This window comes from Chamaea fasciata, unplaced genomic scaffold, assembly GCF_029207755.1.
Source record: "Chamaea fasciata isolate MVZ Bird 193981 ecotype frontalis unplaced genomic scaffold, bChaFas1.0.hap1 SCAF_3, whole genome shotgun sequence".
NCBI classification, from domain to species: Eukaryota; Metazoa; Chordata; class Aves; order Passeriformes; family Sylviidae; genus Chamaea; species Chamaea fasciata.
Window position 1 is genome coordinate 47,034,598 of NW_027094088.1, and position 18,358 is coordinate 47,052,955.

The window sequence follows — 18,358 nt, forward strand, 5'->3', positions numbered from 1 at the left end:
TCGTAATTAAAATCAGGAGTGTAGCTTGTACTGTTGAGAGCTTGTTTTGACAGTCTGACCTGAGCCTTCCTGAAGGGAATAGGGAAGAACTCTCACTTGAGGCAGGATGGAGAATGTATTAGTTCCACAACTATGAAAAATATTCCTGGCAATGGACCTACATTTGATTTAGCACTTGCTTTATTCTGTGTTCTGCTGGTTAGGGACTGAAGAATTTTCACTGTGTTACTAAGGCCACACGTGCTTGGTAACACAGCAGGTGAACTTTCCAGATGAGGAAGAGGGTGATAATGCTTTTCTGTTGTGCTGATGCAATACTGACTGTTTCCTTTAGCAAAGCAAATATCTCACTGAGGTGTGTAGACCAAAACACCTGGTGTTCCACAGAACCAGTTTCAAGTGTGTTTTATGTATGCAAGAGTCTTAACACCATCAGGAAAGTGGCTTTGCACAGGGAGCCTTCTTCAAAGTCTTGCTTGGTCTTTCTCCACAGCATCCAGGAGGTTGGTAGTGGTTCTTTCTGATGGAGGTCTAGTTTCACAAACCACTCAATCCTCAGTCCTCAGCACTGAAACATCCATTAATGGGGAGATCTTCCCCTCTGAAAGCTTCTCCTGCTGCAGCTCTTTCCCTCTTGAACATAACAATGGCCTTGAGCAACAATAAATCTGTACTGGGAAAACGCTGCATGTTTGTCAGCACAAGGGAGCACAGCAGAGAAAGGAAATGTCTATGAAACCACAGCCTTTGGTGCTCAAAGGTGTGTCTATGCTGATGAGCAAAAGGGTGTGAGGCCATCTGGAAAGTTAAATGCACTCCTTTTATTTCTCATGGTCTTTCTGGTAGCTGGGGATCACCGGGGTAAACTGGTTTCAGGAATTGGCTAAGGATCCTCCTGGCTGCCTACAATTTGAATAATGTTGAAGTCTTTTTTGCTCATGGCTTTTTACAGTAGATGGGCATAGTAATTTCAATAGAAATGAAATTCCTTTTATCTAATTGAGTTCTCTTTTTATAAGCTCTGGTTTGTTCCTGTTTAGGTAGTAAAAGGCCCATTTTACTGAGAAGTAGGGGTTAAAATAACACTACTCCATGCCTGCCTGGGCTATAAATAATGCAGCAACTTTCTCTTTGCAGTAGTACTGCTACGTGGTGGTCTTGTGATGAGGTGTGTGGCATTGTGAAAGTTGAAATGGAGCAGAGAAGATCCCTCCTCGCTGGGGATGTTTGGAGTTTAGGTTGAGCTTGATGATCTCAAAGGTCTTTTCCAACCTAGTTTGTTCTGTGGTTCTGTGAGTCTGAGTCCAAGGAGTGAGGAGTCAAAGGTTGTGGCTGTTCTGCTCTCACAGCTGTTCTGGGCAGCAGGGAACTAACACGTTTCTTTAGCTGTGGCCCTGGGAACACTTCCCTGTTTCTGTAGCCTTAGCCTGCCCAGCCAGAGCTTTGTGGATTAGAGGAAGCATTGTGCCTGAGGTAGGACACAGGAGGCTGTGTGCTGCCCCTTTATCCTGTGACTGCCTGGGCACTGTTTCACCCAGCAGCCGGGCATCCTGGCTCCCAAAGAGTTTCCAGGAGTCTGGGTGTGTTGTAATAGTGTAACTGTCACTTGGAAAAAGTGATGGTGAGGCTTGCAGCAACCAGCTAACACTCTTTGGATTAAACAGGATACCACAACAAAGGGTTTGGTCACCCTGCTTACTCCCACAAGGTATGCAAGTAGTGGGATTTCTGACTGGGAAAGGTCAACCCTGCTCTGGTGTGTTGCCTTGTGGCAGTGGCAGAGGTTCTCTCCTTCCACACGGGGCACCCCAGTTGTCTCTCAGGGAAGAGGGCACTGCACATGCAAGAGCTGTCTAAAGCATCCAAAAGGTCCCAGAGGTTGACCCCTCCCAGAGTCTCCAACCCTCCTTGCTGCCTAAAATTGGATTTAGTTGTCTCTCAGGAAGGAGGGCACTGCACATGCAAGAGCTGTCTAAAGCATCCAAAAGGTCCCAGAGGTTGACCCCTCCCAGAGTCTCCAACCCTCCTTGCTGCCTAAAATTGGATTTAGTTGTCTCTCAGGAAGGAGGGCACTGCACATGCAAGAGCTGTCTAAAGCATCCAAAAGGTCCCAGAGGTTGACCCCTCCCAGAGTCTCCAACCCTCCTTGCTGCCTAAAATTGGATTTGGGGTGTATTTCTTCACAAAAAGGTAAGGAAAAAGCAGCTTTTCTCTGGTTTCCATGAAGAAGTGCCTGTCAGACGTGGCTGTGGACAAGGCTGAGCATCTCTGGAGCAGCCTTTCAACTGAGGCACCAGCAGGCTAGAGGGGGTTGTTTGGGTTTTGATGTTTCATTGTAGTGTCCCAGACCAGGTTCCTTCAGACGTGGAAGTGTTTGAATGAGGCTTTGCAATATGGGGTGCGAAGCAAAATGTTGATTTTTTAAAGTGTTTTTTTCCACGTTTCCCCGGAGGTCAGGAATTTGCCAGATGCATGGGAATGAGACTATGCTAACTTGGTACAGCAACCCTGGTGGAAAACTTTTCACTTGACCCAGAATTCATATGCTATGTTCTCACTGCCCAACGTTCTGCATCCCTGCCAGAGTGAGTTTGACTAATCTTTGCCTGTGACTCAGAACAGAGATGTGTTGGGAACCTCTTTTTATTTCTTTTTTCCTTCTGAAAAATGAAGTGAAAGTTTATCAAAAGTTATGGTTATATGAGAGCTTGGCCAGCCAAATGAGGAAGTAACACCTTGCTATAAAAAGAGTTCTGCCCACTGCACTTATTTGCTCTCAGCTGACATCGGCCTTGCCTCTAAATATGAGCTGGTGACTTCCTTGTGAGCCTGGTACTGCTCCGAATCCAGCTTCTGGCTGGAGGATGGTGGGACGACTCTGTTGGGCCACAGAAAGAACAGCTGCCAGGTAAGGTGCAGAGCAAGAGGGGACCTGTGATCATGGCTTGCTCCCTGGGGAGTTTGGCTTTATTTTTTTTTAGCAAACAGAGAGGGGAAGGTAGGGAAGAAAAAAGCAAGTCTTCTCTTACTCGTCGAGACAAAAAATGACTGGTGTTGCTGTGAAGAGTTTATGTGCATCTCTCATTTGTGAAAATAAAAATTCTTATTTTTCTGAAGGTAGAGCAGCCTATCTGCTTTTGGGGTAACACCACATGGCAGGGCTCCAATGGACTGTCAGTCTTAGGTGGTTTGCAGTGTTATTTTCAGGGGTGAAGAAGGAAGAGGGGTGAAAGGGTCCAGCCCTGAGGTGTGAGGGGCAGCACTACAGTGTCAGGGAGCAGTAGCTGTGCTCCTTGTGCTGCTCGGCATACACATGAACTTCAGAGAAGACCTAAACCTGCTCTGCCTTGTCCAGTGCCAGGTCTGTCTGGAGCTGTGTCCCCTCTGCCTGTGCTTGGGCAGAATGGGCCTTTGGGGGGGGCTTTGAGGAGCCCTAACTCCCTCTTGAGTCAAACTGTGATTCTGTGGCCTGAGGCTGCTGGAGGTGCTGCTCTGACTGGTCAGAAGGACAAGGAAAAACTAAAGTCATTCAAGATGTAGTAGTTACCACCTCTTTGGGAAAGTGTTCTCAATTATAATTTTCTAATCTTAAAAATCTGTCAAAATATACCAAAGGCAGAAAACCATATGAGGTATTTTGATTTTTTGGTCAAAAGTACTCATTGAAATATTAACATTCTAAGATGTTAAGATTGAAATAGGATTTTGGAAACCTGACTGAAGTTACTTCTTCTGTGTGTGTGTATCTGTAAGAGGAGTCATACCACCACAGAAAGAGTGCTTTTTAAGCTAGAACATAGGATGGGCACACCATTATCTGTGGATAAATTATTCTATGAAATGAGAAGACTTTGGCTTTCAGTGGAGTGAAAACAAAAACAGCTGCCAGTGGAATCAGCTGAGATGAAGGAAGGAAAGCGGCAGGAGGAAATCTAAGTAGTTTGCAAATGAAAGTCATAAAGTTTATAAATGGAATTTCCCAACCTGTTTGTGATAGCAAAAGCTGGACTCCATGATACCAAATTTCTCCTTTGTCATGTTTTTTGTGCTGGTTATAAGCAGCCAGCTGACCTGCTGGACTTGGGCACACTCCTGACTGTTTACTAATGTGTAAGCCAGGAATTTTATTGCCCTTTAATTGCCCCTTGAGAAGGGTGACCTCAGTGTTTTCTGTGACCAAGGTTTCCATCTCAGTTTTTCCAAATTGTTCTCTCTGTGGTGAAAACCCTGCAGTGACTATATCACCCATTTTTAATGTGTGGCCACACTGCAGCAGAAATCCAGTGGTTAACTCTGCAGAATTACCATATTGGTGGTCATGGCTGATACTGCAGCACATAACCCCAGGCAGCCATCCAGAGCTCTGTGTTTCCCATGCTTACCAAGCCAAAGGGATTCACTGCTTGCACAGAAGGACCAAGCCTTGCATAAAGAAGCAAAGGGTGCAGACATGGACCACAGGCTTGGTGCTGCCTGGGATGGAGTCAGGAAAGAGTTCTGGTGAACTACTTTCCTCCAGCAGCTGCTCATCTGTGCTGGAGGCTGCGAGGTGGACATGACCTCTGCCCCCTCTGCAGCTGACAAGATCTCTGGTAAAATTCCGAAGGATTGAATCAAACCTAATTTCAGATGAAATCCAGGATAAATGTCCATGCAACACAATGTGATGCTAATGTGAGAAATTGTTCTGATAGTAAAAGAAAAGGGAAAAGAAAAACAAAACAAAACAAAACAAAAAAAGCGCATCAGAGTAGACAGAAGTACAGATTTGAAAACAATAGTAATGGCTATTAAAATATGTGGTAAATACTTTCTTTTCAACCTGAAGACAGATAGTAAGAGAAGTTTATAATTAACAATAGTTTATTTTTAAAAATCTAGGCATTAAAAAAAAAAATCAAGTAATACACTTAAAGTGTTTAGAGGTACTGTTCACATACCTAGAAGCAGGTTTTACTGTGATGCTAGGCCAGATGTGACTGCTTCTGCTTGTTTAGTTACATCAGTGTATTTCAGCTCAGACAGTAGCTGAAAACATTTCAACGATGATAAAGCAGGCAAATACATTTTCATCTTTAGTCAATGAATTAAAATCAGGGATTAGATGTAAAAATTATTATGGAGTGCACTATGAGAAAAACAGTCACCGACTAAAATAAGCAATGCTTTAGTTTAGATGGAAAAATACACATGGTAACCGTTTTCCCCTTACAGTTTTGACATATTTAAGGTATGTTTTATTTTATTGATGCTGTCTGTCATTTTTAACTGAGTTCCAGATTTCCCCCACAGAATGCCTGAAATTTATAAAGCTACACGGAAAAGTAAAGGTCAAAGTTTCACGAAGTGAGGGCATAACTAATTATCATGTTTTCATGCTGATCTAATCAGTTTTAAATTAACTGAACCCAGCGTGGATTTCTTCCTCACAGCCTAAGAGGGCTTTTATGCCTTGGGGAGGAGCTTCACTGTGAATCCTCTCCCACCTGCTTGTTTCCAGCACTTCCATGCCTTCTTCCACATGGTTTCAGCTTCTGGCTCCTGGGGTGGCTGCTGCTGGGCAGGGAGTGGCTGGCAGGCTGGGAAGGGGAGCTGGTGGGTGGGATGTGGTTCTGGCTCTGGGCTCGGCTTGGAGAGGTGGTTGTTTGGTCAGTGAATTCTGCATCTGACCTCAATTAGCAAAGGGAAGAGGGCCACCCTCACATCCCTCAAGTGGGTAGAAGAACCAGCCATAGCCTTTAACCAGGTAGCACCAATAATTGCAGTGATGTGGCAAGAGATGCTACAGTGCAAGCAAGCCAACAGTGACTGAGGGTGTTTGGCCTGATGGATGAGTGTCACCGCGGGTGTTCTCCTGTGTCATGCTTGTTGGGCTTAGGCAGTTCTGGGTATCCCTGACTATGCTGCCCATCACCTTCATTCATTGGGTAGACCAGAAATGTACGTGGTGCAGTTCTGGAGAATATGAAGTAGCTTTTTCCCACTTCTGCACACTCATTTCTGAATTACCTTGACAATAAACATAAGTGAAATTGAAACTGCTTTCTGAATCACCTGCTTCAAAACACCGTCCTGACGGCTTTCAGAAAAACAAGTTGCTTCTCTGAAAATAGAAGCCCTCACTGAAATAGCAAGTAACAGGAAAAGAGTAGTCAGGCATCATTAGAACTGATGAGTGACAGAATTTCAGAATTTATGTCTGTATACGCACAGACAGAAACATGGTAGGAAAGATAAAACTATTTAAAAAAATCAGTTGCCAGATACTTTGCAAACATATTTCCTTAAATCGCTGGATGAAATTTGCTATATTTTTTAAGTTGCTATGGCATCTGAGCCCATCCAGTAAAATTTGACAGATATTTATCTCGGGCTGACAAACCACACAGCAGATTGAAAATCCCCTTTGTGTCATTTCCTGTGAGATAATTCTGAAGAACCAGCTCACGCATGCAGCCTCTCTGCGTGCGGGCAGCCTGGCATAGCTCACCAAGAAAGGTGACACCTGTCTGACATAATGTTTGGAGAGTGACGAACATTGCAGGGGACACTCTGGTGCTTTTATAATTAAGAGCAGACCAGAAAAATGCTTTAATGCTGAGAGAAGACTGGACAGTCTCCTCAGAGAGAAGACAGCTAATCTGTTGGTCTCTGCTGTGCGCTAGGCAAGGAACTGAGATGATTTTATGTCCTTCCTTAATGCTTGTGTTCTGTTGTTGCTAATCTTTCCCTCCCTAAAGCTGATGCCTGTGCGACACATCTGGGAAGACAGGATCATCAGGTTTAAAGGAACATAAATGCCTGCTAAAATGGCACTAGCCAGTTCAATTTCTAGCAAAGCAGCACCACCACACTCCAGAAAAGTTTCTGCCACAGGGGTGGAAGTGCACCAGAGCAAGATGGATTTTTTCTGCAAGCTGGGCTATGGTAAGCAGGACATCTGCAAAGTGCTGGAGAACCTGGGCCAAGAGGCCCTGGAGGATGATGTGCTGAAAGAGCTGATTCGAATTGGGAGCAAACCTCAGGCTCTGGAGAGCCAGGCTCAGCCTTCCCAACTCAAGCTGGTTGCCCGTGGATCGTGTAGCACCACCCCGGGGCTGAAGTGGCTTGGAGAAGATGGAAGTGATTCCTCTGATTCCTTGAGACCCATTGTGATCGATGGCAGCAATGTTGCAATGAGGTAAGCTCCACTTCCTGAAAGGCATCTCTCTTCCTCTGAAGCTTTTGAATCTTCAAACTGATGGCTGGAGGTGTGTTTTTCCTTTGGGTGAGAGGTGCTTTGATGCATTTGATGTATGAACAATTGCTTATTCCTGTTCTTTGGCTGATGCACAGCTTTTAAGGTCCTGCTGTCTTGATGCCCATGAATATGCACGTCACATGCAATTATTGGCTCACTCTACATTCTGACCTTTTGTAAGGCAATCTCTGTCCACTGTTTGTGGCAGTGTCTCTCCCTTTGAGCTCACCATTAAGTTACCTCCCCTTTTCAAATGGGCACCTAGGATTTCTAAACCTGAGGTGTTTCCAGGGAAAATCTGATGAACAGATAGACTACCAAACTAATCTAAGGAGAGGGGAAATAAAGTCAGGTGTCTGTGGTTTCTAAAAATATCACAATTGTACTGCTTTGACTTGCAAGTAAACTCCAAAAATGTTCCCAGCTTATATAATTTTTGTTGGTTTTCAGTTTGGCTTCTGTTTAAGGGAAATATCAAGGAATTGGTAGTTGACTTGTATTGAATAGATTCCTTTCCTCCTTAGTCTTTCTGTTTCTGGGAAATGTTACATCAATGCATGCTGGCCAATTACATTTCCTGAGCAGTGCCCTGGCATTGTGAAAGCACTCTTACATGGCAGGGGAGCCTGGCATGTCCCTGTGGATGGGATGTCCAAAGACAGAAGTGTGTTGGCCACTGTTTATCCAAGCAATACAGAGCCAAGAGTCCAGGGTGCGCTGGCTATCCATCTGCTTTCTCTGTTAACTTCCTTGTCCACTCAGCAGGGCCAAGCCAATCCCTGCAGGTTGGGACAGGGCAAAGGAAGACTTCCTCCTTCTGTTAGCTGTCCTGTGAGATAAGATGAGACCATATCCCCTCTGGTTAGAGGGAAAAGTGGCCAAGCATATCCAGAGCAACTGGAGACTAAGCAAATTATGCCATCTTGTGAGTGAAGGGAGGAATCCCAGCCAAAACCAAGAGGTTCCCTGTTCAAGGCAGCTTACAAAGAATAGGAAATACACAACAGAGCAAACTTGTTTGGCCTTGTCTGGGCCATGAGCTTGGTAGCCAGGTGTTAGGATGTCCTGCCCTGCTTTACCTCTTCACCCAAGCCCCTCCTCAGGGTGTCTTTCTTGCCTCTCTGCACAAGAACTGAGCAGCCAGTCAGGCAGCGTGGCTGAACTGGTCACCCACCCTTTCATTGTGCCGGGGTCAGTATTATCCATGATGGGCCATGGGCTCTGTTCTCAGCTCTCTTGGCACAGCAGCTTAAAGTTTCATAAAGGCAAAGGTTTTACAGCTCTTCCCTGACATCCCAGCCTCTGTCTTGATAATGACTATGTGGATGATGGAGGAGACAGTCGAGCTTGTCAGTTCAGCTGGTACTGAAAAGGCACAGCCTGGAAGGAGCAGCTTTCCTCTCCTGGATGCCTTTCCAAGTGGTGCTGAATTGCATTTGCTTTGGCTAATGGGATAGGCCTGGTCAGTGCTTTCAATATCCTTGCTTTAATTTTTCTTGTTTGCTGCTGTCAGACAGAGAAGGACTGTTTGCAGATGTCAAGGGAAAGGAGTGTTAGGTTCCCTTGCTGGGGAAAACTCCACCATCATCAACACCAACAACCATAAAAGTGCAGCAGAAGCAGCAGTTTAGGAATGAAACAATCAAGAAGTTAGAGCTTCAAGTGGCAGCTGTCTGTGTGGAGATAAATATCTCAAGCATGTAAATTTATATTTTAGGATTGGTGTTTCTGGAGCATTTCACAGTTGGCATTGAGGGCCCACTGTAGAATGCAAGCTTTTGAAAAGGATATATGTGCCCCAGGGTAATGAAGCAACTGACTCAGCAGTGTCCAACCATCAATCAGCATACCCAGAAAAGCTGAATGGAAAATAACCTTGCCTTCAGCCAGTCTCACTCGTCAAACATCTCAGTACACTTTGTGTTTCCATCAGATGTAATGAGAAATTCGCCACCTGCCAGCCTATCCATGGGAAGTTTAGCAAAGCTGGTGGAAAAAATACATGGAATTGTGTTAATAGGAAAATGGAATTGTCATAACCATATTCACTGCGCAGTGAAGAGGCTGCTATCTCCTCTAGTGATTGCACGTACACCGAGTTTTAAAGCTGTGGTAGCTACAGAGGCCTATTCCCAGGCCTGTCTGGCAAAGCTTTGACTGATGCTGAGTGGAGATGGGGACATTTGCAGTTTTCACAAGAAGCTGGTTTGCCTAAAATTCCTCTCAAAGGAGTTGGAATGGCACAATTTAAAAAGGACTTGCTGCATGCTAATGATTGTTTAACTGCTGGAGTTACAAAGATGCCACATTGCTGCTTCATTTTCTGAGAGATGGGCCCTGCTGGTCTGTGACCCAAGTGCAGTGTACCCTGTTGCTGGCAGGAGGGAGAGAAGAGACTGAGTTATGACAGATCATAGATGGTTTATGCTCCACAGACTCTGTGGTTGCATTGGAAAGGCGACTGACAGGAGCCAGTCTGTGCCCAGGCAGGGAGGATGGAAAGCTCTGCTCCATTGCACAGCAGTCCCTGGTGTTTGGTGTGGACATGCAGCACCCACACGAGTACAGACTCGTTCAGATGTAGCAGTGTAGCAGCAGCTGGATTAGGTGATAATGCTGAGGAGCAGTTCCAGGTGCCTCTGCTTCCTTGTTCCACTCAGCCTTTTAGCTGATCCACTTGTGCTTGAGTACTTTACTTTCTGCACTGGGGTACACCTAAAACTGCCTTCCTAAAGCTCACAGGATTATATATACAAGTTGTCAATATTTAAGAAAGCTGCTGCTGAACTTTGTTTGAGTCGTGCCATCAAAGATGTACCTGGACTGCCTTTTAAAGGCAGTTATCTGAAAAAGTCACCCAAACTTTCAATTCAAAAGTCCAGGTGATGTTATGAATGTCCTAGGAAGATCCCGTCCTTTAAAACCAAACAAAACAGCTGTTCTAAAATGGAGATTAGATATGTCAAACACTTCAGACCATTTTTTTATTGCTAAAGGTTTTAAATGACTTCCTATTGCCTTTATAGCTCTTAATAGGCAACCAAGTTTCTTCCTACAAATTGTGCTATTTTTCATCTGTGGTCACCATTTCAGGCCAGAAACTTTCATTGGGTGTAAAATGGAGCTTTGGTTATGAGGCTGGTGTAGAAAGATCCTGGGGGGTGGTGGTGGGAGACTCATTTAAGGCTGTGGCATCACCCTTGCCTGGTGTGTCAGTGCCGGTGGGTGCAGCAGCCAAGAGAGTCACTCACAAGGGCTTTTTGCAGAGGTGAAAACCTGAGCAAGACTGGCAATGTTATGCAGAAAGGTCGAAGTACAAGGATGAGCATTCTGTAGATGCTTTGGAAGCATTTATCCATTTAGAATTTCGTGTACAGTTTATACAGTTTATTTTAGTTTCCTTGTGCAGAGGTAGTTAACAAACTACCTTCCTTTACACATATACTGCACTGTAACCAAATTTTAGATAAGTGAATGCCAAGCAGGAGGAACTTTCAGGGAAGGTGGGACATTTAGAAGGATGTCACCCCTAGTTGTTTTCCTTGAGGTTATTTTCTGTCTTATGCTGTATATTGAATTCTTCAGAAGCCACCTTGCTGGCACTTCTAGAACACTTGTCTTAGGGCTTTCCTACCTTTCTGTGCAATGAAGAAAATATCCATCAACTAGAGCAAGATAAAAGTGGGTCTGAGGTGCCTGTGGCCATTTCCGCTGATGTCTTGTCCCTTTTTTAGTTCTCTTTATTTCCTATCCTGCCTCTCACAGTTTTCCTTCCCCCCTATTTTGTCTTGTGTTTCCAAAAAAGATCACCAGTGGAGTGCCCTGTGATTACACCTGCAGCCACTTCAGCCATTAAAATCTCTGATGGCCCTGTTACCACAGAAGAAAATTCCCACATTTCGTTTCTCACAGGAGAGCCTCATGGGTTTCTGCTTGTGCAGGAAGAAACTCTCACTCCTCAAACCTTTTTCAGACAAGGCATGTGAAGGGTTTGACAAGGCCTGAGATCTTGCTGGTATTTTAGAACTTAAGTCCATTCAGATACAGATGGAAGGAATAGGCTTGGGTCACAGAAATGGGGGATAAGGATACCTCTGTTTTTAAGTATCCAAACTGTTTCAGATAAATCTTTGGCTCTGCTGGAGGGGGTGTTTGGATCTGTCCCACCAGGACACCCTGCCAGGCTGTTTTCTTGGAAACTGGTGAATGACACAAAAGCTGTTTATTTTGCCTGTTTATTAGAGAACTCTAAGCTTCATAAAAGCTTTGCCTCATCATCCTCTCTCTTTCTTTATAGTCATGGAAACAAGGAGGTGTTCTCCTGCTGGGGGATCCAGCTGGCAGTGGATTGGTTTCGAGAGAGGGGGCACACTTACATCAAGGTTTTTGTCCCACTCTGGAGAAAGGAACCCCCTCGACAAGACAACCCCATTGCAGGTAGGTCACCATCCATTTGGCAACCATTAGGTGCAGTCTGGAGACAGAGGGGGTGTGAAGAACCCGCTACAGTTTTTTTTCCCTGTAAAGACAAGCACCGTTGTGTCAGGCTTCCCTCACTTAAATGAGTTGTTAATTCATTGCCTCATTCAGTGCCCCTGGCCAGCAGCTAAAACTGCTTACAAGGCTTTGTTACACTGCTTTAAACCTTCTGCTTAACAAGCACAAGGTGCTGCCAAACTGAGTTAAAGAAGGAGTTTGTCAGCTTGCAGTGACTCTGCAGAGCTTTTGAGTCATGCCAGGAGACAGTGATGTTCATTACTGAATTACTATTATCTGTCAGCCTGCTACCCAACACAGAGTTGGTTCCTGGGTTGCCCTTCCAGGAGAAGCAAATGCATCAGCAGAAATCTTTGGAGGGGAGTGAGACTCGGTTTGTCTGGAAATAGATCAGCAAGGTTTGTGCCAGCAGCTTGGTGTCTGCAGATGAGGCAGATCTGCCTTGCTGCAGAGAGGGAATGGCAAGAGGTCAGAGTGTCCTCAACAGCAGCAAAAAAGTTTGTTTATGTATTTTATCGCACACATTTTATCTCCAGGTAAAGCTCACATCAGGGCTGGTTATGAGCCTTCTGGCATCTAGCAGGGTAAAAAGGGCACTGCAGGGATTCAGCATATAAGACTCTGGTGTAGAATTCAAGGCATCCTTTTACAGATAAGAAATAAAAGTTTAAAAAGGGTGTCTCAAAGTGTACAAGTTGATGTTTTTGTAAGAGACTTCATTTTCAAGTTGCCAAATAACCACCAGATATCACTGCATCTAAAAATTGCACCATGAGTTTCCTTAAGTGCTGAAATCTCTTTAGATTCCTGTAGGTTTCTAGCAGACGGTTGAGACCTGGTCATTATTAATTAATTAGTTTCTCTTTTATTTTTTGCTTCCCTCATCTACTTCTACCAATCTCCCCACTAGATCAGCACATTCTTGGGGAGCTGGAAAAGCAGTCTGTCCTGGTCTACACACCCTCTCGGAAGGTGAAAGGCAAGAGGGTGGTTTGCTACGATGATCGCTACATAGTGAAAGTTGCTTATGAGAAAGACGGAGTCATTGTTTCCAACGACCACTACCGGGATCTGCAAAATGAAAACCCCGAGTGGAAATGGTTTATTGAGCAGCGACTACTCATGTACTCTTTTGTCTGTAACAGGTAAGGGATGGATGGTGTTACAGAATCTAGAATTTAAACATTGTGTGCCAAGTCAGCTCCAGCATCAGAATACCTCTCTCCAGTTGCAGAACACATGAGCCGTTTTATGAAAGGAATTTCCTGCAGCTTTCCTTATCTTGTTTCATGAGTTTCCTACTTTATCAGCTTTGGTCTTAAAACCTCCCATGTCACTTTTCTATGAACCTTTCTACTTGAATGGCAGCATTAGTGATCGGCTTTGCTTCTTTCCAATCCAATTTGTAATGTTAAACCAAGGGTTGGTATCTTTTAGTTTCTATTTCCTGTAAGAAGCAGAATTAAATCCATGAGAGAAGGCTGCCTGGCAGTATTTTTAATTCCCCCACACAACAAAATAGGACTTTTCCTTGTGTTTCTGCAATCATAGGTTGCTAGAAGGGACAAAAATCTGGTCTCTCTGGCCCTTCACCATCGCTGTTGAGAGAAAGGTTTCGTTCAGGCGCTTGCACCATGCTTGTGAGGCTGAGCTGAGTGCTCCTCAGTCTGTTCACACTAACCTCTCCTCTCTCCTGAGTTTCCTAATAGCTGAGGTGTCCAGGGGAAGTGCACTTCACTGAGACATGCACTGTGCACAGACATGAGCTTACATCCATGACTTTTTTTACTTTTCCAGGTTTATGCCTCCCGATGATCCATTAGGCCGGCATGGACCCACCTTAAGTAACTTCCTCAGCAAAAAGCCAGTGCTTCCCGAAAGAAAATGGCAGCCTTGCCCTTATGGTGAGTTTTTCCCCATGCTGTGAACTGGCCCCTGCTTCCCAGTGGTGCTCTCCCTCAGCTGGGGGCCACTGCCACGTGCTGTCCTGCTTGTGTGATTGGGACTGGGGTTTGGGGTTCCTCAAAGGCATGATGTTTCTTTCCCCTCCTGCTCAAGTGGCTCCAGCCTCAGCAAAGGCAGTAGATGTTTCCATCCCTGCCTGCACACAGCACCCACGGGCACTGTGGCTGTGCTGACCATCCTGCCCACACACACTTCTCACTCTGTGGAGGGGATTTTGCTGCAGCACTTGGGAATGGCCATCCAAACACTTTCCCTCTCTCCCCTCCCGACAGCCCCCTAGCAATGTGCAGGCTTCTCAGAGGTAAATCCCTTTGCTGTTTTTTAAAGCAACCTTTTGTAGCGGCAGGCCTCCCAGCCCACTGAGTGCAGGAACTGAAACATGAATATCAGACACTTCCAAAATAGCAGAGACTTCCTTTCACTGCTGCTTCACCTTGCTATTAATATCAGCAATATTGAAATCTGGAGTCTACAGCACTGAGTTTGAAAATAGTCCTTCCCCTTTTTTTCTGTGTTCATCACACACCCAGTGCTGGGGAGAAGTGATGTGTGCATTAAGTGATGTGTGCATTAAGTGATGTGTGCATTAATTGATGTTGGTGCTACTGACAACTTCCGGACCTATTTGTTTCTATTCTTTCAGGTAAAAAATGCACCTATGGCAATAAATGCAAATTTTACCATCCAGAGAGACAACATCAAGCTCAGCTTTCAGTTGCTGATGAGCTCAGGGCCAAAACAAAGGTCCAGTCAGCCCCGGGGAAAGAGGAGGAGAGGTGTCAGTGCTCACTGTATGCAGCCAGAGGAGAGCCTGCAGCCCGCGGTGCCTGCGCAGAAACTCTGCGGAAAGCCAGAGGCTGCTCTGGGCCTTCCTGCTGCCCAGGCAGGTCCCAGGGGAGCTGTTCTGAGCAGACATTCCGGGCCTGGGCCGGCAGTCCTGGTCCTGACCTGGGGCTGGACCAGCGCTTGCCACAGGCGGAGCCGCTCCTGGAGAAGATGTCAGCAGTGTCCATTGGTGACGACGCCTACGGCTGCAGCTGGTCCTTGTGCCCCTCTGAGGACAGGAGGGGCATGGACAGCCCTCACCTCTGCGCTGGCCTCAGGCACAAACTGTTCTCACCTCATCACCCTCAGAGCTTGGACCACGCCGGCTCACCCAGGTGCCCTTTCCAGCCAAGGGCGCTCCCACCTGCGCAAGGCAGGATGTGCCCAGAGCACAGCTGGGCTCAGGAGCGCCATGCTGGGCACGGAACGGGTCACAGGAGCCACTCCATCCCTCGTGGTGCTCAGCACAAACAGGCCCTGGAGACCCAGCACCCTGGTTTGCTGCAGTGCACAGCTCTGTCCCCTGGCAGGGTTCCCCTGTACAGCGAGCACCAGCTGCAGCAGCACCACTGTTTCCCTAACCAGCCCTCAGGGCAACCCTTCCAGCTGGATTCCAGCGATGGAACAGGCTTGTTCCAGAAAGCCCATGCTTACCCCAGTGCCTCTTACAGGGACTACTGGCCCATCCCAGCTGCAAGGCCACCCCCTGCCCGGCAAATAAACGTGCACAGGGAGCTGTGCTCCCCTTATCCTCACAGTGTCGTGAGCCAGGCCATGACTTTGTACCCCAGTATCCAGGATAAGGGGACTGGAGCACCTCCCCTGTGAAGACAGGCTAGGGACATTGGGGCTGTTCAGCTGGAGAAGAGAAGGTTGCATGGAGACCTCATAGAAACCTTCCAGTATCTGAAGGGAGCCTACAAGGAAGCCAGAGAGGGACACTTAATCAGGAATTCTAGTGATAGGACAGAGGAGTATGGCTTCAAACTGAGAGCGGGTAGGTTTAGATTGGACTTTAGGATGAAATTCTTACTTGTGTGGGTGGTGAACTAGAACAGGTTTCTCAGAGAAGTTGTGGATGCCCTGTCCCTGGAAGCGTTTAAGGCCAGGTTCGGTGGGGCTCTGAGCAATTTGGTCTAGTGAAAGGTGTCCCTGCCCATGGCAGCAGGGGTGTTGGAACTGGACGATCTTTTAGATCCCTTCCAACTCAAACAATTCTGTGATGCTATGATATTGCCCAATGGACTTTAATGATTCAAAGACACTGAAACTTGTGAAACCTCCAGAGCAAACCATTTCCTATAAGCACAAGTCCTAGGAGAAGAAGATTCTATTCTGAGGCTTAAGAAAGTGTTTTTAGAGGGCGTTATGGCAAGGATTACAGCTGCTCCAGGAATACAAGTAAAAGCATCAAGTCAAGGCAAAGGCTGACATCCATGGTAGTGGGATTGCTTTCCACCTCCCCTGAAAGAGAACAGGAAGGTTCAGGGTTACTGGGCTGTCAGCATTTGAACCTCACTGGTGACTGGATTCAGGATGACACAGATTTTCATTAATGCCCTGAAACACTAGATGTTTCCAGTCCCAACTTATTGTTCAGCTTCTGTAAAAGAGCCGTGCTCCCAGCCAAGGGCTCTCTCATGACCTCTTTGCTCAGCCAGCACAGAGGATGATCTGGCCTGTTCCCCTAGCTGTGCTCTCTGCTAGAAGGCAGCTATGGGTCCCTGTCGTTACCTGATTCAAGCCCAGCCCGCTGTCAGTGAGCTTTCAAAGCTACATCTCGGGCTTCTAAAGAATGCTGAGAACACACAGAACAGCCAGCAGGGGAGTAGAGGTGCACCAGAGCACCTGAAGGAAGACACAGGTACATTTCTCAGAAAAGGGACACACAGCATAAATCGAATCAGGGAAGTCATCTTCAATGTAAGTCCTGGTGTGGGCTGAGGGCTTGGGGTTGGTAATTAAAAAAATCCAGAAGTCCATGATGCTAAAGAGAAAAACCCAAAACAAACAACAACAAACAAACAAACAAAACCCCAACAACAAAACCACAAAACTTGAAAGTGTCTCCTCTATTGATCAAGAAATCTATTATTGACTTAACCCTTAATTACCAAATGTGGCCCCCATAATGCAATTATACAGTAAACTATGTTCTGTTAGGACATGTTTGATTTTTCAGTAAGCTGTAAAGCTGCTAATCTCTGCATTATTCCACCGAATGCTTCAGGTTATAATTCAAATAATAAGGTTGATCCTGAAGGTTTTTGGCATTATACCAAAGTTTAAGTATGTCAGTATGACATGTTTTTAAAATGCTTTAACATATTATAGAATGTTAATCTATAACATGTTGTTCTCAATAACGTCTTCTTTATTTTCTGGGTTTTACTTAAGTGGTGGGGAGTTTTATTGTTATTTTGTTTAGTTTTTGGTTTTGTTTGCTTGTTCTGCCAGTCCTTTTAGAACTGATGCTTCAACATTCAGGTGGGATTTTCAAGCTCTCTGACCCTGCAGTATCTCATTTCTCTGAAGTGCAGTGTTGTTAGTTACAGGCAGGAATTAAACATGGTCCTTGATGAGAAGTTGGAATTCTGTTGCTTTCACAAAGGTAGCAGTAATTTACCCTTAGTGACGTTATCACACAATGCATTTTTTGAAAGCAATGATAGTTTGACCTCTTTCCCTTTGGAAACCACCACCAGCTCTTTCTTTTTTTTTTTTTTTTCTTTTTTTTTTTTTCCTTTTTTTCTTTTTTTCTTTTTTTCTTTTTTTTCTTTTTTTTGGTGATGGTGTTTGAAGAGTCTGCAGAAAATAAGTATACTGCATCTTTTCAATTTCTTATGCCCCTGTGGTTGGCTCCAAGAAACAGCAATTTGGATATTGGAGGTATGATTGACGTTCAGAGAACACAACAGTTTTTTCCATATGTCCTATGGATTGTTGGAATGGGTTATAAATTTATCCACGACATACTACATAAAGGTTAGAAGTTGTCTGAAGACAAAACTATGGAAAAAGTTATTCGTGATATGCCTTGAAAAGTACTGGAGACAAAGTGTTATGCCGAGTGGAAAAAAACCTTCCACCCACTCAAACAAAGCAAGTCCCAAATGGCAGCACTCAGAAAACACACACACAGCAATGGAGCAGGATGTAACTGTACATGTCAACATTCATTATCATGTCTGGCATGCATGTTACATATTTCAATACACAAAGCATTGAAAAATCCATAGGCAAATTGGCACACTGCCTTTATATGGTGCCCATGGCTTGCTGGAGACATACATAAACTTTTCTCCTTTTCCTTGGAGGATGCACAGGAATTTGGTGGTTGTTCAAAACCCTGACAATGTTTAATAATTTTTTTTCTTTTCATTTCTGTCATATTTACTGAGGAATCTTTTTGTATAATACATAGAATGTGCACTCTGCTGAGAAAGTGTCTGAGAAAATAAATCAGACTTTGGTGCTAAACAGAACTTGATTTCTCTTGGCTCTTGTGCTCACCAGAGGGTTTTTTCTCATGGGGATTTTGTGGGAAGGGCAGCTCAGCAGCAGCGCTGTGTCACTGCCTGAGAGGAGCTCTGCTGCTGGCCAGGAGCCCACAGAAAGCAGGGACTGCCTCCCTGTTCCACCACAGCCCAAGCACATGGGGCTCAGGAGCTCCTGCTGCAGGGCATTTTGCACTTTTCAAAGCAGGGATTTCTATTCGCCTTTGTCAGCCCCTGGAGCAAGGGAAAGGGCTGTGAACAGAAAGAAGGCGGCAGGTCTTGGACAGAGGGTAAGAGGCTGTTGCTATTTGGTATCTCTGCTGAGATGCATTTG

General features: G+C 45.4%; 1 protein-coding gene across 1 annotated transcript; it reads left to right on the forward strand.

Annotated features, from left to right (window-relative positions):
• Positions 1-2,734: 2,734 nt before the first annotated feature.
• Positions 2,735-17,975, forward strand: ZC3H12D (zinc finger CCCH-type containing 12D). The gene is made up of 6 exons (XM_066178873.1): positions 2,735-2,908; positions 6,741-7,180; positions 11,538-11,677; positions 12,648-12,882; positions 13,535-13,641; positions 14,346-17,975. Exons 2-6 carry the CDS (start codon positions 6,798-6,800, stop codon positions 15,353-15,355), a joined length of 1,875 nt encoding a protein of 624 aa, XP_066034970.1. The 5' UTR covers positions 2,735-2,908; positions 6,741-6,797; the 3' UTR covers positions 15,356-17,975.
• Positions 17,976-18,358: the final 383 nt, after the last annotated feature.

Excerpts from the sequence above, each read along its gene's own strand:
- ZC3H12D (XM_066178873.1), top strand. The coding sequence starts at position 6,798 with ATGCCTGCTAAAATGGCACTAGCCAGTTCAATTTCTAGCAAAGCAGCA. Across the intron at positions 11,678-12,647 it reads ACAAGACAACCCCATTGCAG|ATCAGCACATTCTTGGGGAG; the intron begins GTAGGTCACCAT and ends TCTCCCCACTAG. Across the intron at positions 12,883-13,534 it reads TACTCTTTTGTCTGTAACAG|GTTTATGCCTCCCGATGATC; the intron begins GTAAGGGATGGA and ends TTACTTTTCCAG.